We start from the raw sequence: 27,041 nt of genomic DNA, 5'->3' as shown, positions 1-27,041 counted from the left end.
CTTGCTGGGAACATACTACTGCTAGGAGCACTGAATAATACAGTGTTCATTTTACACCCCATTCCTTAATAATAATAATAATAATAACACTGGTGTTATTTGCTAAGTGCTTACTATGTGCCGAGCACTATTTTAAGCACTGGAATAGATTCAAGTTATTAGGTTGTCCTATATGGGGCTCACAGTCTTTATCCCCATTTTACAAATGAGGTAACTGAGGCACAGAGAAGTTGAGTGGTTTGCCCAAAGTCACACAGCTGACAAGTGGTGGAGCTGGGATCAGAACCCAGGACTGTTGACTCCCAAGTCTGTGCTCTTTCCACTAAGTCACAGTGCTTCTCCTTGCTGGGGCTAAAATCTTTATTTGCATCTATGCCAATATGTAGCATCCTTGTGGTTAAATTCTAATCCTCATTTCTATGAGGGCATACATTAGATTAGTAGGTAAGTATCTGCTAAAGACATTTCAGGAAAAGACAAATGACACCATTTTTGAACAAGAACAAACAGGGAAAAAGGATAAATTATTATAAAAATGATCAAAATGTCCTCTACTATAGCAGATAGATCATTTACTGATACAGAACAATGATACAAAGAGATCAGTGGTTCTCAGTGCCATAATCTGAACACTGGAGTCTGTTTCTTTAGATTTTTCATTAATTATTATGATTTCTCAAATTGCTACAAACCACACACTTATTTCTTCATAAGCAAGGAAAAAAAACAAATAATGATTAAATTATACAAGGTGGTCAGCATGAACAGAACCTCTGTTGCTGCAGAAGTAGAAAAGCAAGTACAGCCTCAAAGAAATTGAAAATAAGGGTACAATGAATGTAAAAAATAGCCTCTCATTTTTATTTCCTTTTATTGATAATTTCATAGCCATTCTTGGAACATATTGAAACTGAAGGATGTATTCTTAGGCATCAAGGAACAGATTTAGCCTGGAGGGTTATATGTGGGTAGGGGAAACACAAATGTGATCAGATGCAAACAATGAATGGAGAAGGGTTTTCAGGTTTTCAAAAATTAATTTGAAAGGCTCAATTACGTGTTCCAAATCTACTGCTGGAAACACATTAGGATATCTATTAGTAATATTAAAAACTAGAGTCATATGTAATAAAGTAGTTTCATGGAGGTTCAAATTTCTTAATTCTCCATACCCTTCTCCTGGTTTTTAGGTTGGGAGTCCTAAATGATCAAACATATGTCAATCAGTCAATTGTATTTATTGAGTGTTTACTTTGTGCAGGGCCTTGCGCTAAGCGCTTGGGAGAGTACAACACAACAATATAACACACATTCCATGCCCACAACAAGCTAGAGAAGAGAGGCACTAAGGCTTACAAAATAGAAGAGACACTCTGGTAGGATAGCAGAAATCAATTTTAAACTGCTGGCAGAGATGAGGGGCCCAGAAGTCCTATTGAGGCCAACCTCTGGCTTCCTGTTGGCATGTATGGAATGAGCCATCATAGCCCATTTTAAAGCCACGCCTACATCACTGCATCCAAACCCATCAAAAAATTGGAACTTCAACTTGATGTCGAGGGATCATTGAGCATGCAGACCCTTTTAGCACATGCTTTTATTGTTTAAAAATCAACACCAAAATTGCCACATAAAAGGAAAGACAAGGACTAGTAAAAATGCCTAAGTGGTTGTTTCGGGCAGCTGTGAAAGTGGACGAGAATTACCGTAGAGTGCCAATGCAAACGAAAAGTCATGTCCCGAAGAACCAGGAGCAGTTTAGATGACCCTTTATCTCTGTTTATCCAGACCCTGGATTTTTATAGGGTTTTAGGGAAATGTACAAAAATGTTACAGTTGGAATTATCCTTACTTAACTGACCATCAGCAGTTTCTGCCTCTACATGTCTGTATTTCTATATTTAGACTGGAGCATGCTCAGTGTATTTTAGGTTTGGTTTACTTCACACTCATCCCATACTTCTCTCTCTCTCTCTCCCGCACCCTCCACAACCCCAAAGTCGTTATCAAGAAAGGGGAAGTCACACAGCTTCAACAGTACTTTGATTTTCCAGTTTTCAGCACACAAAAACGATCAGTCTGATAAAATTTCACCTCATGAAAAACCATTAGGGTTTAGATGATAGTAGCAGAGGGTTAAGAAGCAAAGAGCTGCTTGTACATGCAAACAGCTGTAGGAAAAACAAAGAGATTCAGAATTACGTGAAAATGACACTTTACCTGTGCTAGCATGGCCCTCTGCAAGGCTGGGGTACAGGGGCTGGAACTACTGCCAGAACCCAATCTGGAATGAGGCATGGCTTCATGTCCAAGGACCAGTGACCAGTTTAGAGGTGTCTGGGCACCATCATTTTTCTTTTTCTTTTCATCAGCCTATAACAATCAGAGAGAGGGAGAGAGACGGAGAGGTATAAGAACATCGACAAAAACCTACTTAGAGCAGAACAAGTGAAAGGCATCCTTTACTTTGCCCAGTTTTTATGTAATCTATCTAAAATTATTTACCTGAAACTCACATCACTGTAGCCGTCCACCCTAAAATCTCACTCAGATCTAAGGGGCTGGATTAATATTTCATCTTGTTGCCAGATATCTGTGCACCAAGAATGGTTGCCTGAGTATATTCCCAGAGTAACCGTTTTGTGGCTCTCCCATCCAGTTTGATAATATTACTATGCCTCCATCCAAATCTCTCCAATGTGCCACAAGCAGAGTCTACAAATTACTTTATTCTGTTAGTGGTGGATCATCACCTGCTCCTACTCTCTTCATGTCTTTGGGGGGAGTGTTTCTTATAGAAAATAAAACCAATTTTGAAAATGCAGCTTTGTAGCCAAGGGAGCTTTACAAACCAAAGGCTCTTTGAACTCTGAGGTACCTTAGAGATTTGTATCTAGTTGGATTTGTTTTCAGCCCAAGGTTAGGTTTGAATGCTTGCCATACATGTTTATGTGACGGTCTATGGCAGTGGTTCAGAAATGAGTTATTGCGGTCTTCCAGAGCCCTGCTCAGCTGAAGGCTCTCACTCTTTTGCTCTCAAGCGCCCATGTTAAGATCATAAGCTGGTGTGGCAATAACTTTCCTGGGCAAACAGTGAATCCTAAGATTTTTGAGGTTTCCTAAGCAACTCTAGATTTACCTCATGGGAAAAGTGTTGTTACTGAAAATGCTGTGCCAAAGTCATCATTAAAATCACCATCTACAAAAAGCGTATGTTGGACATTCTCTGGACAGATGGCTAAGAAGGCCAAAATCCCCTTTTATGCAGGACACTCTGAAATTTTGTTCTTCTGTGTGCCACCTAAAGAATGCCCAACTGGACACCCAAAAAGCATACTTATTGCCAGGGTGGTGGTAGCCATGGGGAGCCCACCTTAGCAGACTGTCAAGGATTTAGCAGATAAGTAGAGAGAGAAAGCATGTGCACATGCAAAAGGGTCATATTTGGAACTGTCCTTTCCCTGCTAGTGTTTCCTATCAATCATTGAGCACTATACTAAGCACTTGGGAAAATACAACAAAATTATTAGACATAATTCTTAAAATCAAAGTCTATAATTCACTGGGAAACACAGACACTAAAATAAACTACAGATCATAGGAAGTAATGAGTAAATAAGAAACATGGATAAATAATACGGTGTGGGGCAGGAATTGAGAGTAATTAAGTAGTTAGGTGGTACATAAGTGCTGCTGTGGCAGTTGGGGGATCGGAAATTATTCTGAAAAGATTTCCAAGAGATGTAATTTCAGAAAGACTTTAGCGATGGGGAGAGCTGTGCTATGTTGAAATAAATGAATAAATAAATAAATAAATGTTGGCATTTGTTAAGCGCTTACTATGTACAGAGCACTGTTCTAAGCACTGGGGTAGATACAGGGTAATCGGGTTGTCCCACGTGAGGCTCACAGTTAATCCCCACTTTACAGATGAGCTAACTGAGGCACAGAGAAGTTAAGTGACTTGCGCATAGTCACACAGCTGACAAGTGGCAGACCCGGGACTCAAACTCATGACCTCTGACTCCCAAGCCCGGGTTCTTTCCACTGAGCCACGCTGCTTCTCTATTGAGCATAAAGTGGGGAGGGGGTGGAAAGTGCATGAGCAATGGGTAGGCTATGGGAAGCGAGAATACAGTGCATAGCCTGAGAGGCCTGAGAGGAACGAATGATTTGAGCCAGGGTGTAGTGGGAAAGGAATGAGGATAAGTAGGGGAGAGGCAGCTGATTGAGTACCTTAAAGAAAAGTGTCAGGAATTCTCCTTGATTTAGGGAGGAGTGAACAACCGTTGGAGGTTTTGACAAGTAGCGAGAAATGTGCAGCATGATGCTTTAGAAAAATCATCTGGGCAGCAGAATGAAGTATGGTCTGAAGAGAGGAAAGAATGGAGGCAGGGAAATGCATAAAGCAGTTGATGCAGGAATCAAATGGAAAGTGACAATTGACTGAAACATCGTGGTGACCAACTGGATGGAGAGGAAGAGGTAGATCCCAAAAATGTTATGGACAAAAAAATGGCAGAACTCGGTGACAAACAGAATATGAGGGTTGAAAGAGAAGGCGGAATCAAGGATAATGCCAAGGTTACTTGCTTGAGAGATGAGAAGGATGGTGGTGTAGGGAGATGTTTTAAGGCAGAGTGGGAGGGAAGTTAGCAGAGAATGAACATTTGAATATGGTGATCAGGGGAGGGCACTGGGGAGGAAAGAGATTTAAGAGACATGAAGTGCAAATCTGATGGTTTACATATGATTAACAAAAGAGCTGGTGAGGTCATCAAGGGCAAGAGATGCGGGAGATGGAGGCACTGCAGGTTTTAGGAAGGAGTAAAAGGTCTGGTTTGTTGGTGGAGACCCCTTAAGGCAGCAAAATTTTGTTACACAGAACAAAAGTATTTCAAGTAACACTGGACTCTTCTCAGTATGGGTGACTACTATTACTACATTAGGTTTTACTGAACTGTACAATGTGGGGATACTTATGAAAATAATAATAATAATAATTATAATAATAATGTTGGTATTTGTTAAGCGCTTACTATGTGCCGAGCACTGTTCTAAGCGCTGGGGTAGATACAGGGTCATCAGGTTGTCCCACGTGAGGCTCACAGTCTTCATCCCCATTTTACAGATGAGGGAACTGAGGCACAGAGAAGTGAAGTGACTTGCCCACAGTCACACAGCTGACAAGTGGCAGAGCTGGGCCAAAGCCCAGGCTCTTTCCACTGAGCCACGCTGCTTCAGAAAAAGATAAACTACAGGCTCCCATGAATGGCTGAATTTGGGTTAAATGTATTTAGGATAGCAGTAATAGCAATAAGCTCACTATTATTACTTTTTTTCAATATACCTATATTCAAAAACCATAAATCAATGGTATTTATTGAGGATTTACCATGTTTAGAGTGCTGTATTAAGTGTTGGGGAAAGTAAAATACAATAGAGCTGGTAGACAAGAACCCTAACCAGAAGGCTAGAGGGGGTGACAGGCATAAAAATAAAGTACAGAGAGGGAAAATGGTAGAGTGTAAGGATATGTACATAAGAACTGTCTAAATATCAAGGGTTTAAGAGGTATAGATCTGAATGGATAGGTGACCCAGAAGGAGAGAGGCTTAGGGGAAATGAGAGCCTAGTCAGAGAAGGCCTCTTGGAGGAGATGAGATTATAGGAGGCATCGCTATGACTGCATCTTTTTTTTTTAAAGAGCTTAAAGCCCCCTAAAAATATTACAGAATTCTACCATAAGAATGAACATAAGCTCAAAGACTGGGTATTCTAAAGGAATCAGGCAGTAGGACCAAAGGACATTTTAGTAGTGGGATGATTCCCTATTTCCTGTTGCTTTTTTTTTTTTTGGAGAAATCTGGGAAAATTATCTTATTTGGTACTATTTATTACTTCTGTTTTCTTCACCTACCACTCTGGGGATCAGCAACAGAAATATCAAGATGGAGACTGTCATTACAAATATATGTGTGTACATGCTATATATGCTACACTTGCCAATTTGAGATCATCCATCCTTTCAATATTGTGGTATGGGAGAGTTATAATCTAACTTCCCACTTAAATTGAGAGAGGCAGAAGGAACTTCAATTTCTCACCTAGTGCATATATACACAATAGGGTAACCAAGATTAGCATCTCTCTCTAATTTTATGGACCTAATTGGCAATCATGCCTTATGGTGCAGTTACAGGTCAAAAAACCTGGGCAATGGATAAGGAAAAGATATTTGGAAATTTGAATCTAGGCATCCAATGGTGTATCGGGAAACTATGAGCAATACGTATAATTGCATTCGGAATACAATGAAAAAATGCTACACTCATACTAAATACTGCAATATGTTTCATTTTAAGGGGATAATTTTTGAAATTCATGCCAGAAACTGAGATGAATATCAAGCTGATGGTTTGCTGCTGTTCACTTCTTCCTCAGGCAATGAAAAACAGCCTGAAGAGAAGAATACTAGAGAAAATTGCATTTTGCCTTTAGGTTGTAAAATGAAAAAGAACAATATCAAAACATCTTAAATTGGCTGTTATTTAAGAGTTCAGAAGCATAACTAAGAAAGATTTTTTTTTCATTTTACAAGACAACTTCCTCACACGGTAAATAGCTTGTGTTTCAAAAATAAATATAGACTTCAAATTTTAGTAATTATTTACTTATCTAATTCAGCCATTTCCCTGAGAGAGAAGAAGAATTGCAGGCAACTGAATCACACTTCAAACAAAATCATCTCTTTGTTCTTTTTGCCATTTGCTGACTACTCCTCAGTTTAAATGGGCCATGTTGCAAATGCGTAGTGGTGGTATTTATATTTTAACTTCTTACATGGAACAGTAGTAGTTGTTAAAGTTCTCTGACAAATTCATTGTAGAAAACAGCTGCACTGTAATTTTTATAAGGAAAATTTGAGGATGATAGCATCAGAATGTTTCTTACTCTTGTAGATACTTGCTGATAAGATCAAGGGTGTGCTCCAACTTGAAGAAAAGTATGTTAACCTCAAATAACTGCTTTCTATCCACACACTATTTGATCTCTTAACTTTGAAACTTACTAGTTTTCTCCATACAAGTATATGTATTCACATTACTCATACTGCCCTCATATAAATGACTGCACACACGTACGTACATACACACAAACACACACTTCTGAGCGTTTAGATTTATACCCCTACTACACTTGATATTCACATCTACGCCCAGCCGTTCAGCACTTAGGTACAGATGCTTATGCATTTCACTATTTGAATTTATTTCAGTGTCTGAATCCCCACCAAACTGTAAGCTCCTTGTGGACCAGGAATGTGCCTACCAACTCCATTTTACTGCTCTGCACCCAGTAAGTGCTCAATAAATACCAATGATTGATTGAGCTGAATGTTTAGTTTTCTTCACCACCACAGTAATAAGATGATGTGACAGGGTGATTGAGGAGCAGTAGCGGAAAGACTGTTTCAGCTTGGGTCAAACTGACCAAACTGGCTGTTGTTCATCAATTAGTTCCCTGACAAGGAGTGCGTGGAAGTTTGCTTTCCCCCTGAGAAAGAGGTCCCAGGAACTCTCTGGGCCTTTAGAAAGTGGATCAAATAAGGTAGCCTTTTTTTGCACTTGAATTTGTACCCTTTGGGCACTTAGTATCACCCTGCCCACAGCACTTAGGTACACATCCGTAATCTATTTCTTTATTTACATTAATGTCTGTCTCCCCTTGTAAACTGTAAGCTTGTGGTTGGCAGGGAACTTGTTTACCAGCTCGGTTGTATTTTTCTCTACCTAGCACTTGGTGCAGTTTTCTGCACATTATAAGCACTCCATGAATACCGTTGATCAGGTGGTTGATTCATATACAGGCCTGGGAGTCAGAAGACCTAGGTACTAGTCCTATCCCTCCTGCCACTTGCCAGTGGTGTGACTTTGGCCAATTGGTTTAACTGCACTGTGCCTCAGTTTCCTCATTTGTAAAATGGGGATTCAATATTTGTTCTCCCTCCTTAGGCTGTGAGGGAACCGCATATGGGACAGGGACTATGTCCAACTTGATTATCTTGTATCTTCCTCAGTGCTTAGCACTAGGTAAGTGCTTAAGAAATACCACCATTATCATTCTTATTAAGATATATTACATATAGAATTTCAACAAAATGAAAACAGAGAAGAGGCTCATCTTTTAGCTCCACGGAAACTCAGATATAAATACTCCTTCACGGAATAGGGGCAGGGAAGAGAGTGAGAATTATTGTTTTGGGCAAAGACGGTTAGACTTCTCATCTGTAAAATAGGGTAAGATAGATTGTGTGCCTCATGTGGGAAACAGACTGTGTCCAATCTGATCACCTTGGCTCTATCCCTATTTAATCCATAGTAAATTGTTACTAAATGCCTTGATTGTAAAACTATAGATAGCTCCTTGATTCACAAATAAAAATTGGTCAATAAGGGCCAACTGTATTTAGTAAAATAATCCATTCATAGTTGATAGGATTGGACTGATAGAGTTTTTCTGGCCCATCCAAACTATTATTTTAGCTAGAGTAAAAGGATGATTGAAATAATTACTAGTGATTACTCAAGACCAAAAATATAAAGGTAGTAAAGGAATGAAGGAAATTTGGAGTGATTAACATCAAGAAGGCAACAATCTTTAAATTGTGGGATGGGATGTGGGGGCTGGAAATAATAATGGAATATTTTACATAAACAGGCTCTGGGAAGGTCTTGAAAGAAGAAATTGTAATGAGCCAAGGGCTGACCTGTTGATCAATAGACAGGGCAACTGCCTGCATCTACTTGTGGAGAATTAAAACTCAATGAATCAGATGCAAAAACAATGCTCATTTCAAAATTTCTTCATCGTGCACATCCCTTCATCACTTAAACCAAAAGGGGACTGACAAACAACAAATGGTCTCATAATATTTGGCTGAAAGCACTGGGGCTTAGTTAATGCAGCAATGAAGGATTTTGGTCATAAGACTGTATTCTCTCCCAAGTCTACGGACCCAGGAGTCTGCAGGATAGCTGCCCCCCCGTGAGCCTACCTGGACTTTGGAAAGGCTCCTCAGGTTGGCAGCGGCAGGGACCTAGGAAAGCCTGACGTGTTTTCGCTCAGCTAGACACATACACATGTTCCTGAAGTTGTATGGGCTGCAATTTCATGCCCTCAGCTAGCCCCGCCTGCTAGAGTGCTGCCTGGGTCTGGTTTGGGCCAAGCCAAACTGGAAGTAGGTCTGAAAGGATTTGGAAGCCTCAATTCCAGGTTTGCAGCATGAATAGAGTTCCAGAGAGGGTTGGATTGTGGACTCCATAGGTCATGGAAACAAGAGCACATCTGCAAAAGGTCATGCATGTACATTTTTCAACCTGGCTGCCTCCAGCTGCTCCCCTCCTATCAGTACTATTTATTAAGCGCTTGCTATGTGCAGAGCACTGGCAGAGAATACACAAGTGGGAGTTAGACATGGTCCCTGTCCCTTGGGGGGCTTGTTACACGAGCGCAGATCAAAAGCCTGCTGCACGACGAAATCTCGTGTGGGAGTAGGAGTTTTTTGGCAAACCAACTTGAAATGTTTCTTTTCTGAACAAAAACTACCTTGAGGGAAAGGATTTCTCTGCAAAGATTGAACACCATATTGTAGGAATACACTTTTTAGAAGTGGCTCTTGGGAAGTAAGGTTTTTCTATTTTGGTCTAGCACTTACTGAGCCCCAACTTGAAACACATCTGCAACTGGGTGGGCGGCTGGGAGGGTGTCATTCCTACGTGGCCCAAGTCCAGCCTGACTCTGACACATAAGCTTGGCTGCATGGGCTGCTACAAGTACAATGAACACTGGGCAATAATGGCTCCAGATTTTCTGTCAGGGTTTATTCTGTGAGCTTTTGACATCAGTCCTAATAAGCTGACAAATGCAAGTAGTTATTGATAAACTCCTGCAGAATAATCTTTCCTGACTGCTACCTCCCTGAGGGAGTAACCAAAAACTGTCAGTCATCTACAGACGGAACTCTTACCACTGTCTCTTTCATGTATCTGAGAAATAGCTGACTAGAGGTCTCGACCAATAGGGATAATGGCCTTCATAATCAATAGTCTTCACCAAACTGGACAAGAGCCAAGAAAGCAGAGGAAATGGGAGTCAGTCAGATTTGGGAGACACTACCTGAAACAAAAGGACTATTAACGTGAATGAAGCAACAGTGAATTGCAAGAAAGAAATAGATGGGAGATGAAGTACAATACAGTACAGATGGGGTTTATACAGTTAAGCAGTTGGTGTATAAATTGACAAATTGCCTTGTCTATTCCACTTCCAGAGACTGAAATGCTGCCAAGCTTCATTTAGAGAAGTTTACCTCTTTTCTTATACTTTTTGGTGATGGATGTGGTGCTACAGCCACAGATTTTGGAGGTTCCTTATTCTTTTGCTTGTGATCATGCTGAAGAGATAATAACTGGGTTTGATCTTTGGGAAGAGTCCGGTGTACTTTTTTATTATGCTGAGCATCTTCAATTTTTTTCTGAAAGAGAAAGCCAAAGTGAGATGTGAATAACATTTAAAGAGGCAGGTACCAGCCCCCACCCCCTCCACCCTATAACAGAGGAAATTGTACATTTCAATCATGTTAATTAATATTGTTTGTCAAATTATGCAATGTCCATAAGAAAACTGGTTTACTCACAACCCCAAACTTCCTACAGATTTGGAAGAGAGCAGTGCAATATTACTAAATTATTATAATTCCCACAGCCCTTGAAGGGTAGCTCAGTACTAAATCAGGATTGCCATAATAACACCACCAATTATCATAATAATAATAATAATTGAGCACTTACTATGTGTCAAGCACTGTTCTAAGCACTGGGGAAAATACAAGATAATCAGGTCAAACACAGTTCCTATCTCACACAGGGCTCACAATCTAAGTAGGAGGGAGAACAGGTATTGGATCTCCATTTTAGAAATGAGGCAATTGAGGCAACTGAGGCACAGAGAAGTTAAGTAACTTGGCCAAGGTCACACACCAGGTACGTGGTAGAGCCGGTATCAGAAGACAGGTCTGGAGCTGGTATCAGAAGCCAGGTCCTCTGACTTACAGGCCCCCTTCTCATATTGTTCAAATATTTATTTTGCCCTTTATTTTTGACTCTTGTTTTATTCAGTGTCAAGCGGACACCTTTTCTTTCTCTCTAAGCATTGAGTTGCCTGCCTTAGTGGACTCATCACTGCTGCAGGGACTGAGGAGCGGGCCCTCACTGATGAAGTGTGGGCTGACAGTGGTGGGCTGTGGGTCCCAGGCAATGCAGGCCCCAAACTGCAGGTTTGGAGAAAGCAGGGTGATGGGGCTGCAGGTTGTGACCTCTGGTTTGGCCTGGAAACTCTGGCAGTGGAGTTCCACCCTGCCCTGTTCTGGCATGTATCGATTTTTATCCCAACAACTCTCCCCTCTCCCCACCCATCCCCAATCCAAAAACCTTCCTCAGTTTTTGAGGTATCTGGGGCACTTTCCTCGCAAAGACTAAAAGAAATATCTTAGAGAGCCATAAGTATTTCCTTTTCTAAAATCCTTTAGGTTATTTGAATCCACTCTCTCAAATACAACTACATGGCTCATTAAAATTCAATTACTCTCACATCCGTGGCAAACTGCTGAAAACAAAATACTTTATTTTGGCCAGCATTCTTCTGTGGGGGTTTCCCTGTATTGTTCACATTCAGTTTGCTGCTTCCTGGGTTGTGTTTTGCTATTTTAGTTTTTTTTAGCGGTAGAGTGGAAGTATTATTGCCAAAGGGTCCTAAATCACCCAGAAATTCTATGCGGGATTCATGCTACTTTCTGTATTTTATGAAATGAAGTGCACACTGAAGCCATCCAAGAAGACTGACTTCTGCAGGAATTAAAAACCAAAGCTGGTTGTGATGATTTTTCAAAGATATGAAAATCCTAATCTTTGAATTAATGATTCCACAAATAAAACATATTGAATAATAAATATACATAAGTGATCCAAAGCTGCAGTGCGAAAGGGGTGATTTAAAAAAAAATTTGGAATATTTTTTGTTTGTCACCTATATAATTCATCAGATTTTTCACAGTCCAATTAATTTCAGGTGCAATGTTTAATAAAATTTTCTCATACTATCAAGAGTTTAACTGCACACTAAATTAACTGTGTGGGACCAAGCAATCAATGGTATTTTATTAGGTGCTTACAATGTGCAGAGCACTGTACTAAGCATTTGGGAGACTATAATACAGACAGCATTTGCAGACACGTTCCCTGCCCATATGAGTCTACAGTCTATTGTGGGAACTTACAGACTGGGCAGCGGGGAAGGGGGGATAACTGTTACATTTGCAATTAACTGTGAGCCCAGTTAATCTCTCAATAAATCCATAAGAAGGATTTATTAAAGTTCTTACTCTATATAAAACACTGTACTAGGAAGCAGTGTGGCCTAGTGGATCGAACATGGGCCTGGGAGTCAGAAGGACCTGGGTTCTAATGCCGGCTCCGCCACTTGTCTGCTATGTGACTTTGGAAAAGTCATTTCACTTCTCTGTGCCTCAGTTACCTCATTTGTAAAATGGGGATTAAGACTGTGAGCCCAATGTGGGACAGGGACTATATCCAACCTGATCAGTGTGTATCTACCCCAGCACTTAGAACTATCCTTGACACAGAGTAAGCGCTTAACAAATATCATTATTATTATAATTATTATTATTATTAACTTGGGAGACTACAATAGTGTTAACAGACATGAACCCAGGCTTCTATGTGTTTACAATCTAGTGGGATAGGAAGACACTAAAAATGACTATCGATAGGAATTAAGAGAGAAAGTAAGAAGAAGGTACTTAAGTGCAGCAGGGTGTTCTGAGTACTTCGTGCTTAGGTACCATAAAAGTGCTGAAATAGCAATTAGGGCAAGCCTATTGGAGGAAATGTGATTTCAGAAGGACATTGAAGAAGGGGAGAGGAGGGGTCTGCTGGATGTCAATGGGGAGGGGGTTCCAGGAAGAAGAGAGGATGTGAACAATATGTCAGCAGGGGTGGAGATGAGAATGAGGCATAGTAGGTAGGTGGGCTTGAGATGAATGATGAGTGCAAATTAAGGTGTGGTGGGAGAAGAGAGTGAATGAGTGAGAGAGTGGGTTGAGTTCATTCATTCAGTCGTATTTATCGAGTGCTTACTGTGTGCAGAGCCCTATACTAAGCGCTTGGTTGAATTCAAAGGTCAGGGGTTTCTGCTTGATGTGTCGAGAAATGGGCGATCACTGGAGGTTTTTGAGGAGTGGGAAGATGTTTGCAGAATGACATGATCAGGATATGACAAATGCTTAGACAAAAAGTGGTGGATGTTTGGATAAAGAGGAAGAGGAGGGAAGGGAAGAAATGACAGGATTTGGCAACAGATGGAACTTGGTAGGGGAAAGAGAAGGAGGAGTTTTGGATAATGCTAAGGTTATGGACCTGAGAGACAGGGAGTATGGTAGTGGCACCAATTGTCAAGGAAAAGGCAGATGGAGAAGAGGATTTAGTAGGTAGGGGATGTGTCTCTTTATTTTTATAGCGTATTCTCTCAAGCACACAGTAAGTATTCAATAAATAGGGCTGAATGAGTGAATATCAGAAGATGAGTAATTCAGGCCCATTTTGAATCTTTTTTTTCATATCCTTGAGCTGGAATGTGTATTAATAAAAACTCAGACAAATTATTTTACAGCCCATGAGACAAGTGTGATCTTTAGCATCTAACCAATGTTGGTATTGCATTAGCTATGTAGATGCCAAAACCATGCACAGAGACACTCATTGCTTCTAGGTTTACCAAAGGAACCCAGACTCTTCTGTGGCACCCTGAAAGAGTATCTTCTGCATGGTTATCCCAAAACTTAGTGCTTGCTCGTTGTGGGCAGGGATTATGTCTACAACCCTGCTATATTGTACTGTTCCAAGTGCCCAGTAGAGTGCCCTGCACACAGTAAGTGCTCAATAAAAACAATTGGATTGATTGATTACTGATGTAGGGAAGACATGATTTCTGTCAAATGGCCTTATGCCTCACTAATTTGCTGGACTTTTTGAAGGGACTAAAAAAGCATGTAGATAATCTTGGAATTTATAAAGCACTTTTTAAAATGATATCTGTTAAGCACTTACTATGTGCGAGGTACTGTACTAGTTTTTAGGGAGATACAGCTAATCAGGTTGGATAGAGTCCATGTCCCACATCGGGCTCAGTCTTAATTCTCATTTTACAGATGAGGAAACTGAGATGCAGAGAAGTAAAGTGACTTGCCCATGATCACAGAGCAGGCAAGTGGAGCCAGGATTAGAACCAGTCCCATGCGCTTTCCACTAGGTCATGCTGCTTCTCTACTAGGCTCCCTTGCTAGGAGCCACAAGCACTTGTCATTCACAAGAAAGATACAAGACAATCAGCTCAGGCACACTCTCTATCACACAGGAGGCTCACAATCTCAGCTATAGGGAAACCAGCTAGATTACCCTCACCTAACAGGTGAGGAAACTGAGGCCAAGAAGATGTGACTTGCTCAAGGTAACATAATAGACTACTGACAGAACTAGGATTCGAATCTAGGTCTCCTGACTTCCAATCTCAAACTCTTTCCATGGGCCAGGCTGCTTCAGTTCAGGGGAACACACAGACATAGTGTATTTAATCAACCATATTTATTGAACATTTACTATGTGCAGAGTACTGTACTAATCACTTGGGAGTGTAAAAAAATAAATAAAAATAAAGGTATTTGTTAAGCGCTTACTGTGTGCCAAGCACTGTTCTAAGCACTGGGGTAGATATAAGATTATCAGGTTGTCCCATGTAAGGCTCACAGTCTTAATCCCCATTTTCCAGATGGGGTAACTGAGGCAGAGAGAAGTTAAATACAATAGAATTAGTACACAAGTTCTCTGCCAATAACGAGCTCAGAGTCTAGATTTACAAATGGCCTATAACAAGCTTCTACATGAAAGACTCTAAAAAAACCTCTGAGTAATCATCAAATTGGAATTAGTGCTTGGATTATCTTTGTTTAACATCATCATACATAATTAGGAAGAGGGAGTTTGCAATAAACTTTCACATTTTGCAGATGACACAAAAGTTTTTCCAAGTGTTTAAAGGACTATCCTTCAGCAAGGCGTTGCTCAAGTCGCTTAACCTCTTGGCCCCTCTCCCAGCTTAATCCTTTGGGAAATGGGTGTAAAAAAAAATCTGCTCTTCCTATGATCCATGTGTTTGATATGACTATCTTTTATCTACTCCGACACTAAACAGAGTGTTTCGGACATAGTAAGCATTTAATGAATACCATAATTTTAATAAATCTGAATATGTGGGTCAAAAAATGATAGATGAACTTCGGCTGGGCAAATAAAAGGTACTATTAGCTCAAAACACCATCTGAATGCTGAGAATAATTAAGACATCTTAGGGCAAACCCACTCCTGGAAAATTGTGTGAAATATTGCTGCGCCTAAAGAAGTACAAAATAGCACTGGAGAAGGTATAAAGAAGGCAACTAAGATGATCAAAGGACTGGAGAAGCTTCCTTATGTGGACAGAGCAAAAGAGGATTTTTCAGTCTAGAAACTCTGCCATTTGAGGGGGCGCAGGATTTAAGTCTATAAATACCAAGTCCCACATCACTAAAATGAGGGGACATCCATGGAAAATTGAGGGATAGCTTCAAAACAAACAAAAGGAAAACTTCTTTGAGCTGTGGGTGACATGCAAATGACATTAATTACCACAGGATGCTGGTCAGTGTGAAAATATAAGCTGTTTAAGAAAGTTTGGCTATATTAATGGATGAGTTGTCCATAATGGTCAATGGCCCGTGGAGAAAAAAGGTAAGGATAAAAGATGGTTCACTCTTAAACATGCAGACCAACGGCAACCATCACGATTCCTCTGAGCAAACACCCAAAGCAGAGAGGCCTAGTGGAAAGAGCACGGGACTGGGAATCAGAAGACCTAGGTTCTAATCCTGGGTCCGTTACTTGTTTAATGTGTGACTTGAGATTTCATAGTTTCCCTGTCCCTCAGTTTCTTCATTTGTAAAGTGGGGATTAAATACCAGTTCTCTACTCCTTTAGATGGTGAGCCCTGTGCAGCACTACAACCATGTCTGATCCAACTGTACTGTATCCGCCCTGGCGCTTAGTACAGGACTTGGTCTATAGTAAGCACACGACTATTATCCGATTGCCAATGTCTGAGTCAGAATATTCATCTGACCCAATTTTAACATCTCTCATGCTCTTCTATTTCCTTCGCGGGCCTTGCTAAGCCCAGTTCCTGCTTGGGTCTGGCTGCCTGGGCTGATATCAGCTGGAGTATAGTCATCTTACGTGAACCCAACTGAAATTGAGCCTGGCTAAACCAGACATGTCCCATTCTCACTTGCAGGAGTGCCGCCATGGTGCAGGGTTGATGGTTACGTCCCACTGCCTCCAGGAAGGCTGCTGTGAACCACAGCTACCTCTGGGAGTCAATTTCGGGACACTGTCAGTTTGGCCAGTTCACTTCCAGTTTAGCGGTGGGTGAAACAGGGGGCTTCCAGAAGTCTAGAGGCCCAACCCTTCCCAAGCTTGGCTTTTGCTGCTTGATCATGCACACTCTTGGCCAACTGGGATGCGTGACTGAGCCCTTCATATCTGACCCCGGATATTTGGTCTCCTTGGGTCCAACCTAGAAGACTGATCATAATTAAGTTCAATGACCACCCCTCCAAACAAATCCACTTTTCACTGGACTGTAGGTGGAGCTGGAAATGTTACTGCGATTAAGCAGTAGGCAGGGTCCTATAGGATGTTGTGGTTCATCTGTGGTAGACACACTTATCGAGACCTGTTTGGAATAAATTATTACATTACAGTGGTCCCAACCACAAGGCAAACTCATGCTGAAATTGTACCTGTTTCCTTTCTGATTTCTTTTGTCCATCTGCTACCTTGCATCTTTCATCCTCAATCCTGTTGTCTTCTCTGCCCTTCTCTTCTTTCCTCAGTATATCCTTAATTTCTGGCCAGTGATGCTCGCCCTCTTGAAGTTTTCGGAGCTCCTGTTCCCTTTTCTGATGCTAAATATGTGCCAGAAAAGCAGCACACCTTAGCTTGACCATGTTAACCACATTAACCATGTTAAAACATTAGTGTTTGAACTGATGGAATCAGATGGAATTCCTGAAGTGGAGTGAATGAACTAAGTCCTGTGAGTCTCCCCAAGCCAGGTGTTAGGCACCTCTAAAAGTCCCACGAGCAATTTGGTCCATTGGCAGGCTTTTCAAACATGTGGCTGATTAATGAACAGGTTAGTCCAGTTCCCAAGTCTGCCTAAAAAGCAGGGGGTGACTTAAGCTGGGGGAATCTGGCTCATAGGATTACCCTCATGCCAGAGGGGTTAATAACTCCTGCTATAGTTACAAAAAATGCCATTCTCACAGGAATGCTCATGACTACCCCAGTGAGACACACAGATCTATGGGACTAATTATGGGGAGGGTGCTTATCCACACCCTAGAGGGATGTTGCTCCAAATTCATATTGCAATTTCCTATGGGCTGAAAGGAGTCCTATGGAGGTGCAAAGAGAAACTATATAAAGTGGGTTTCTATAAAGAAAAGATTTTTTAATTTATTTATTTCCTCTTTAGAAATTGTGCAGGAGTTTCAATCCAAATATAACTGCATTTGGTCTTGGGCCAAAGAACTGAAAAGTGAAACTGCCTGGAAATAAAGCTGTAATGCTTCACTGCCCAAGAGGGGGAAAGGGCAAACATTCTCTACTGAAAGAAATGACCTGGTATAGAAACAATCTTCAAGTTTCAGTCTCCTACACAGAACTATTTCTGCAGAAGGCCTAGATTCATCTTCATATTCCCCTCCATAGAGGAAATTTGATTTTGAATCACATAGTTTTTGGAAGTTCTGATCTATGATAGGACAAAGAAGAGTAAAATATAGTGCTCATAAACCTCATCAGAGATAAATTTTACAAACTACGGGACTGAAAATGTCATATGTCTGCTTCCTTTTGCAGAAGCATACTTGGAAATGTTGAGGTTTCTCCCAATTACATGGGTTAAAAGAAATCAGCCAATACTTACATCCTCAAGCCTTTTTCTCTGCTCTTTCTGCTGCTCAATTCGCTTTTGACGTTCTGCCAGGAGCTGCTTCTTGTATTTTTCTTGATCTTTCAGCTGCTGCTGCTGTAGATGCTGCTGCCGGTGAGGCTCAGAGCGGCTTTTGTTTTCCTGCTGCAGTCTCAGAAATTCACGGCGGAGGGTTGATTCCCCAGGAAGATTAACTATGGAACTAAAACAAAGGGAAACAGAATTTGTATGATGACGGGTAAAAATCACAATTTTAAGGTAATAAAGTGTTACAGGGCATTTGCTCATGGCAGAACTTTCAGCTTCCAGGAGTTAAAATATTTTTCGTAAATCTCTGATGAATCATCCCTCAAATGTATGAATTACTATTTGCATTATCCTCATTACTAGATCCAGATGGATGTGGATAATTTGCCTGCTCATTAGAGACCCATGTACCATACAGTAATGAATTTGGGAAGCCTCAGCTATAAAAGAACATTTCTGTAAACAATCAGACATGATAGTTATAAAAAGGTGACTCTTAGTGGAGGTCAGGGAGGACAAAGACTGAAAGCCATGCTGGGCAAAACAATTTAGTCCAGAGCAGAACATGCATGTGAATTATTAACTTAATCAGATTTTATAAGCAGCAAGTGAAATTAACCTTGGTTCTCCTTCATCTTCATTTAATTCATCTTCATCTTCTTCACTCCCACTGTATTCATATTCAGTTTCTTCTGAAATAAAAATTGGGTGGTTAATTGTGAAGCAAAAAATACTTATCCTGATATTAACCTATCCAGTTTCCAAAACAGAGCTCAAGTTCAGTTATTTTAGTTGTAGTATCCAAACATTACAAGCTCAACATTCAGTTGGTGATTTTTAAACAAACCCTTGTTCCTTCCTCTGTAGTGTAGAGATAAAAAGTTTAGGGAGGGAAGCAAAAATGTCAATCTGTGGATACATTTAAAAAAATTTTCTCACTTGGCTTCCAAATCTGTAGTAGCAATCTGGCATCTATCAATAACACCAAACATAAGACAGAGACTTTAGACACCTAGTATAATAGAATAAATAGTAAGAGGCAGCATGGCCTATTGGAAAGAGCACAGGGCTGGGAGTCAGAGGACCTGGGTTCTAACACGCCGCTTCTGCAACTTGCTGGCTGGGTCACCTGGGGCAATCAATCAATCAATGGGTGCAGGGCATTGTATTAATTGTTTGGGAGAGTAGAATACAACAGAGTTGGTAAACATGTTTCTTGTTGACAAGAGTTTAAAGTCTTCAGGGGACAAGTCACTTCACTTCTCTGGGCCTCAGTTTCCTCAGCTGTAAAATGGAGATTCAGACTTGGAGCTCCATGTGGGACATGGGCCATGGCCAACCTAATTATTTTGTATCTATCCTAGAGCTTAGTTTGGTGCTTGGAATAAGGTAAGAACCTAACAAATGCCATTATTATTATTGTGATTTTATAATTATAATGTAATATTTGCACCCTGGTATCTGGTTAGTTGGAAGTCTAAATTCTCTGATTTGTGCTGCAGAGTTGATTTTGGCCTCTTTTATTTAGCTGAGGATTTCTTTTGTACTTGGAGTTTAGATGGATAAATTACATTTAGAGAAGATAAGGCTCGGTTAGGCACATTGGCTCACAATGGCATAATGTTGAAATTGATTAGGTATATGCTGATTTTTGAAAGATGCTTTCCATTCTTCAAGAGAGAAAGCAACTTTTTTGGTTGTCATTCATTCTTAACTATCTATAACCCTTGTTTTTTTGAGAAAATTTGGTGGGTAAAATATAACTTCCCTTATATTTACACTGTCAGTAATGACTGGAACATTAATATGATCTTTTCCTATTGATCACTTCTGTTAGTTGTGTCATTCTTCTATGCCAGTGCTCCTATAACATGGAGGTGGCATTCTTGCAGGATTTTATGCGACTCAACCCTGGTCAGATGATGTTTGCCTGTACACAATGGTTGTTCAGAGAGGCTCAGTTGCCACTAGAATGAATGTTCCCCCACTCTGCCGGTGGGTTTAAGCAGAAAAGCACAGTGAAAACGCACATAAAAGAAATGAATACAATTTCCTTTTTCTCATTAGACATGGGGTAATAAGTTGTGTTACTTACTTACATTTTGACTAAATTCACCAATTTGAATTTATGACACAGCTGCAAACCTATTTCAGATAAGATGCTTTATATACTGTACAAATACAACTATTACAGAGCAGTGTCAGGCATCAAATAATAAATCATAGGAATTCTTTGTCTTTGAAAGGTTACTTAAAAATTCTAGCCTGAGAAGGCAAGGGACAGATTCTGGTTACTTTATTCCTTCCTTTGGAAAGAATAACTTAATTATTTTCACAGTATCATAGCTGACAATCTCAAAATGCTTTGTATTTCACAAATTCTCACTTCGAAGCTTTGGCAAGAATGCTTTTCTTCTTTACAGAAAAATCAGTGAGATTACACTGAGGTCATAGAGCAAATACTAGTTCCCGAGGACATGAATTGAAAGTTTTGACTATTAACTTCATATTCAAAACTGGACCACATGACCTCTTTTACCAATGACTAGATTATTGCTTGGAGCTGAGTGTACTTAATACATCAGTTCTGACATTACCTTTCTCTCCTTTCTTTTTCCTGGTCCTGTCCAGATGGTCTTTGAGCATAATACGAACTTGCCGTTCATTCTGCAAATCTCGGATAAATGAATGCTTGAGCAGCGTCTCGGTGGAAGGTCGATGCATATAATTTTTAACAAGGCAGCTTTCCACAAAATTAAGAAATTTCTTGGACCTAAGAAATGGACCAGATACAGTGGCATTCAATTTGCAGAGCACAGTTTAGATCATACTGAACAAAATCAAATATTTAGTTCAATGAGTTAATCGATGGTATTTAAGGAGTGCTTTCAGTGTGCAGAGCACTATAACAAGTAGTTGGGAGAGTCCAATAAAATAGATTTGGCAGATGTGATCCCTGACCTCAAAGAGCTTACAATCTAAAACACTCAAGCTGTTAAAAATGCACAGAAACAATCCAGGATAAATCAGAAAAGAAAGCAAAGTAGAATGGTAGAGTTAAACCTCATTTTGGGGCAGCTTCTTCCTTTGGTCCTATCGATCCCTATGGTTGCTGTTACATTTTTCCTTGCTCTCTCCTTTTGGTTTTGGTTTTCTGCCCAGGCCTAACCTGAAGATGCCATGACTGAAGCATCTTGAAAGGCTCCTGGATTGGTCAAAAGACTTGACAGGAGTGAATTTATAGTTATCTTTGGAAAATTCATTAATCCAGGATGGGGTCTTCCGGTTTCATGTTAATTATATGAATAACCAATTGACGCAATCAAAGGAACTTGAATTTCGGAATTGAATCACCTTACTAGCTCTTCAGAACTGACTACTCAAGCAAAAATCTTCCATGGGATTCTTGACAATGGCAAGGGTGAGGATCTCAGTTTGATGCCTCATCATGAGCGAGGGAGAGTGACTGGAACTATGCTGAGTCACAGGGAAAAATGCCAACCTTTTAGTCACTATCATTTCCTCCAATAAAAAAAAGCAGCGATCCAGTACAAAGCACTGGTTTTGAGTTTAATACCTTTAAGGGGGAAATATCCGTGGAAAGAGAGGGTTCATACTTCAACAGGCCTGTAACTTCAAGGACTCTTAGGAAGGTAGTTTGCTGCTTCTCTTTGGTAAGGAGTAACTCCAAATAACCGAAATATGTGATTCTAACTGTCAGATTTGTTCAAAACGTCTCCCTTATTCACAAAGGAGCTAAACTCAGGATCTCACACTTACTGCTCTGGGAGACAAAAAGAAACATAAATGTTTACCATTTGCGGGATTTCAGCTTGGGGGGAGGATTCCGTGGGATGAGAAAGAGAGCTCTCATTGGATGCATATCACAAAGGGCTGAAAAGAAAAACAGATGCAATTAGAGAGAGAGCAGGAAAGGTGTGACAAGTCTTCTGTACTTAGAATTCTTTCACCTATCAGGGAGGAAATGAATACACATTTGGTGAGCAGACACTTTCGATTCATTTAAGAGATAGCGGTTAAAGGCAGAATTCAGTTGATGGAATTGGCCGTGTCCTACGCAATTCTATAAACCTTCATATCTGTTATACACAAAATACAATTGACAAATCAATGCTAAATTGGGCTAAGCACACATGGTCTTAAATAATGCAGGGAGGATGATTTTTCCCTAAATGTGAAAATCAAATTTATTGGTGAATGTACTTCACTATTTCATGTGCAGGAGCTTCAATTTGGATTAAGTATGCATGAACTAGGGACAGAAACTAAGCTTCTAACTCTGATATACAACAGCAAACAAGTGAGGGGATTTAGTATTGGAGAAAACTGAAAAGAAACTGCTAAGAGGAAGCCTAGTGTCTCAAGAACAACTAATTTCAACTACATAATGTTTAGGACAAAGTGCTTAATTATTAGACTTCAATTACTCTTTTAGATATTAAAATACATATCATTGTCCTTTTAAACTCAGTATCTCACAGTTTATAGAATGCTGAATGGTTTTTAAGTCTTCACATATGTTCCAACCAAAGTGTATCTCAGTCTTTTAGTTAAATAAGACTGGGACACAAGAATTGCAGAGGAGCGGCATGGTCTAATGGATAGAACATGGGCCTGGGACTCAAAAGGGATACGGGTTCTAATCCTGGATCTGCCATTTGTCTGTTCTGTGACCCTGGGCAAGTCGCTTCACTTTTCTGTGCCTCTGTTACCTCATCTGTAAAATGGGGATTAAAACTGTGAGCCCTCATGGGACAGGGACTGTGTCCAACCTAATTAGCTCGGATCTATCCCAGTGCTTAGTTCAGTGCCCGGCAGTAGTAAGTGCTTGACAAATACCATTAAAAAAAATCTGCTGTACTCTCTCCTGCTTAAGGGCAATGACATAAATTTCAGCTGATTTTGTGAATGTGGTTTCTAAGGATAATTTTATTTTAATGACTCTTTATAGATTTCTTGCCTCCGAATGCATCTCCCAAGTAAAAGGAATTGGCAACTCTCCATTCCTAATTTTAGTTGAAAAAGAACACCCTAGGGTTATATTACCATGGCCAAATAAAAACAACAGTTCACGGGTCAAACTTTGTCCCCACTTACATTTGTACAAGTTAATGGAAAGTTTATGCCCATAATTGAGGACAGAGTTGCTCATATATGAAGCACTGTTGTGAAAGACAATTGTTCTTGGTAGGCTTCTTTGATGGGGGCAAAAATGCTTTAGCGTCTAAGGACTAGATTTAGTCCAAAATTTAGTCCTAAATTCAGGACAGATTGAAAGTTAAGATCAACACTAATTTGCTGGATATCAAAACATTAAAAACTTCTCCCATCAGATTTGCTAAACAGAGAAGCAGTGTGGCTCAGTGGCAAGAGGCCGGGCTTGGGAGTCAGAGGTCATGGGTTTGAATCCAGGCTCTGTCACCTGTCAGCTGTGTGACTGTGGGCAAGCCACTTCACTTCTCTGTGCCTCAGGTACCTCATCTGTAAAATGGGGATGAAGACTGTGAGCCTCACGTGGGACAACCTGATTACCCTGTAACTACCCCAGTGCTTAGAACAGTGCTCAGCACATAATAAGTGCTTAACAAATACCAACATTATTATTATTATTAACTGGCTATTCATTACTTTATTCAAATGCACTTTAACACTTGTGGAAATTTCCTTTTCCAAATGTTTTCGACATTGACCTACAGATGTAGGTGGATCAATATTGTGTATGTTTGGAAGGTTATCTAAAACTGGAGAAGATGCATATCAGAACTACCCTCCGCATCCCATTAATGATGAACTCTTCCACCGGGAATCACAGATGAACCTCAGGGTTAAAATGACTGGATCAAGAAGCTGTGCAAAAGGCATTAAAAAGAGTGAGAGTGGTTTGCATTGTACTTCTTTTGTTTTCTCATCCCTGACCGTCGTGCTTCTGCTGGGCCAGAGCGTGAGATGCCGCACACAAGTATGTGGTCAGGGGTGCTAAACATTGCGAAATGCATATAAAGGATGTTCCTGTGCAGGATACATTTAAGGCCCAAATTGCACCCAATGTTGGTTCTGTTTTTAAGTGCCATAAACTAGCAGGTGTTCATTTCGGTAAGTGCCATGGTTTCGATGCCCATGTTAGCCACTATTTTTCAGAGATTCCTGAGGGGACTGGCTACCCTGAAAAAATGTTCTGGGGGCCCTCTGGTGATAAACCTTTGCCTCTAATAGCACAGACACAGCAGATGAGTGACTTTAAGTGTCACTGAGCATAAATAAAATTTGGGGGAATCAAGTGGTAGGCAAGAAAATGAGTGAGGTATGAATTTTGAGCCATGGGACAGGGGCTGTGTCTGACCTGATTAACTCTATCTACCCCACCACTTGGAACAGTGCTTGGTACTTAGTATGCACTTAACAAAGATAATTATTATAACTAGAAGATGGACTGCCGAGAACTAACAGACTAGAAAAGCCACCACTGTGGGTCTTTTCAGCCCGACTGGAAACTCTCAAGGTCTTGTCAGAGACTGGAAAGAGAGGGGCTGTGAATGCAGCAAAATAACATTGTGAGAGTGATAGCCTCCATCCTCCACATGGAGTTGGCCCTTATGCATGCCTGTGAAGTCTGACTCTTGCTACACCCATGCCCGTGTTATCCAGAGTACATGGCGCTCTTTGAATTTCTTCTTCTAGGTATCATCCTGATCATCCCAAATCCTGGACTCCAAGGCAGTGACCTTGTTTTGGAATGCTACATGCTATGCTGATCTGTCTTCTCCTGATGTCTCCACCCTGCCCATTTCTATGCCACATCTTTTGAGGTGTTGTTTCACTGGATTTTTTGCAGCACTTCTTCTGTCTTCTCTGTTCATGGTTCCCCCAAGATTGCTTATTGTGGAACAGTTGTTGGTATCTGGCTCACCCTCTGCACCCCCACTGCAAAGGTGTGATATGAAATACAATATTTTGATGGTGGAGGTCTGGCTGTGTCCCATGACCTACCTCACCGTTGGTAATCCTGCCATGGCACTTGATGTTAAGTAGTTACAGATGTAACATTGGAGAAAGTGCTTAAAAAGTCAAATGTAGCAGGCCCCTTTGGAAAATCCAGGATTCACAATCTTAAAGAAGGCTGCACAATACAGTTTCTTCTGGGCCTTCAGTCTGAATCTTGATACCTTGGTGGCACCACACACTAGCTGTCAGTCGTCCTCCCAAAGTCATATTAACTACTTTATTAGATTCCCTGTCTTATTCTCTGCTGTTGCATCAACTGGCAGTGAGATGCTAAACATCTTTATGATTTTATCTTGATGATGTTGTCTTGTTTTTGTTTTGTTCTGTGTTGCTTTGTTGTCTCCCCCATTTAGACTGTGAGCCTGTCATTGGGCAGGGATTGTCTCTATCTGTTGCCAAATTGTACATTCCAAGTGCTTAGTACAGTGCTCTGCACATAGTAAGGACTCAATAAATACTATTGAATGAATAAATAGAGGAATTTGGTGATACTCATCAGATCTGGATCACCAATATAGATACTGGTTGATTATAACATTTACTAAGTAAGGGTTACAATACAACTTATGTTTTCTTATTAATTATCATTTACAGAGCTTTCCTGATTCTAATAATAGGTTCATGATTATGATGATTGTGCTATTTGTTAAGCACTTAATAAATGCTAAGTGCTGGAAAAGATACCAAATAATCAGGACAGACACAGGTTCTGTCCTTCAAAGGGCTCACAATCTATGTAGGAGGGAGAACAGGTATTAAATCCACATCTGACAGATGAGGTAGCTGAGGCAAAGAGAAGTGAGCTTGAGCAAGCTAATACAGCAACAGCTAATACAGTGACAGAGCCGGGATTAGAGTCTCAGGATCATTATGTCATCAAATTTCAGATTCCTTATTACACTCTGAATGGGGCTACCGATATAAACTGGATCTAGCCATATCAAATCTGTCAATGGAATATCATCATGGAGGACTCTCCGGAACTTGAAAATCTTCCCAGGGCAGCCAAACCATTTAGAAATTTCCAGACCCCAAGTGCACAAAAAATTTTAACTGCTACAATTTCTACAAACACCACAGAGGAGTTTCATGCTGTTCCCTATATTTTTTTTTCCAAATCTGAAGTGTAGCAAATATCATGTCCATTGTGATCTGAAACCTCAGTGTAATTCTGTATCTGGTTAATGGTGTTCTTATAGAGTGTCCAGGAAGACTCTGGCTATGATTTTGCAGGTAATGGAGTGAAAAGAGATCTAACAATGCTTCACCCAGCTCTTTTCTCTTTCTTCTTAAAGAATAACAATTCTTCAGGGTACAGAAAGACAGTAAGTGACTAGGTAGCAAATCCCCACCCTGCTAGCCTGAAACAGTCAAACGGCTACTTACGGGGAGCGCCTTCTGCCATCTCTATAGCGGTGATCCCCAAAGACCATAGGTCACTCTGAAAAAACAAGTTAAGACAACAGTAATGCCATCTGCAGTGAGACCCCTATTGCTTTTAAATGAATACTGTCCCTGTGTGGGATCTCAATCAACCAAACACTCAGTGGTAATTACTGAGCACTTACTGAATTTGACACTGTCGACCATCCCCTTCTCCTCCATACCTTATCTCACCTTAGCTTCATGGACTCTGTCCTCTCCTGGTTCTCCTCTTATCTCTCTGGCTGGTCATTCTCGGTCTCCTTCGCAGGCTCCTCCTCCCCCTCCCATCCTCTAACTGTTGGGATTCCTCAAGGGTCAGTTTTGGCCTTCTTCTGTTCTCCATATACACTCACTCCCTCGGTGAACATTCGCTCTCATGGCTTCAACTATCATCTCTATGC

The 27,041-nt window shown here is 40.6% G+C and overlaps 1 protein-coding gene across 5 annotated transcripts in view; it reads right to left on the bottom strand.

Moving 5' to 3' along the window:
• Positions 1-27,041, bottom strand: part of NRK (Nik related kinase) — a 177,230-nt gene that overhangs the window by 60,473 nt on the left and 89,716 nt on the right. For 3 of the 5 annotated variants that reach the window (XM_029067556.2, XM_029067559.2, XM_029067558.2), the window contains exons 8-15: positions 26,602-26,656; positions 22,008-22,086; positions 20,790-20,965; positions 18,812-18,884; positions 18,160-18,367; positions 16,970-17,134; positions 10,373-10,537; positions 2,221-2,373 (exon numbers count right to left, since the gene is read on the bottom strand). In XM_029067556.2, the coding sequence (XP_028923389.1) occupies positions 2,221-2,373; positions 10,373-10,537; positions 16,970-17,134; positions 18,160-18,367; positions 18,812-18,884; positions 20,790-20,965; positions 22,008-22,086; positions 26,602-26,656 (1,074 nt within the window). The remainder of the gene's footprint in view (positions 1-2,220; positions 2,374-10,372; positions 10,538-16,969; positions 17,135-18,159; positions 18,368-18,811; positions 18,885-20,789; positions 20,966-22,007; positions 22,087-26,601; positions 26,657-27,041) is intronic. The other 2 variants (XM_039912354.1, XM_039912355.1) reach the window with 2 other exon arrangements.

The sequence above is a fragment of the Ornithorhynchus anatinus genome, chromosome 6 (genome assembly GCF_004115215.2).
Source record: "Ornithorhynchus anatinus isolate Pmale09 chromosome 6, mOrnAna1.pri.v4, whole genome shotgun sequence".
NCBI classification, from domain to species: domain Eukaryota; kingdom Metazoa; phylum Chordata; class Mammalia; order Monotremata; family Ornithorhynchidae; genus Ornithorhynchus; species Ornithorhynchus anatinus.
Note: the sequence above shows the minus strand (reverse complement) of the source record. Positions and strands in the feature narration are given on the sequence as shown.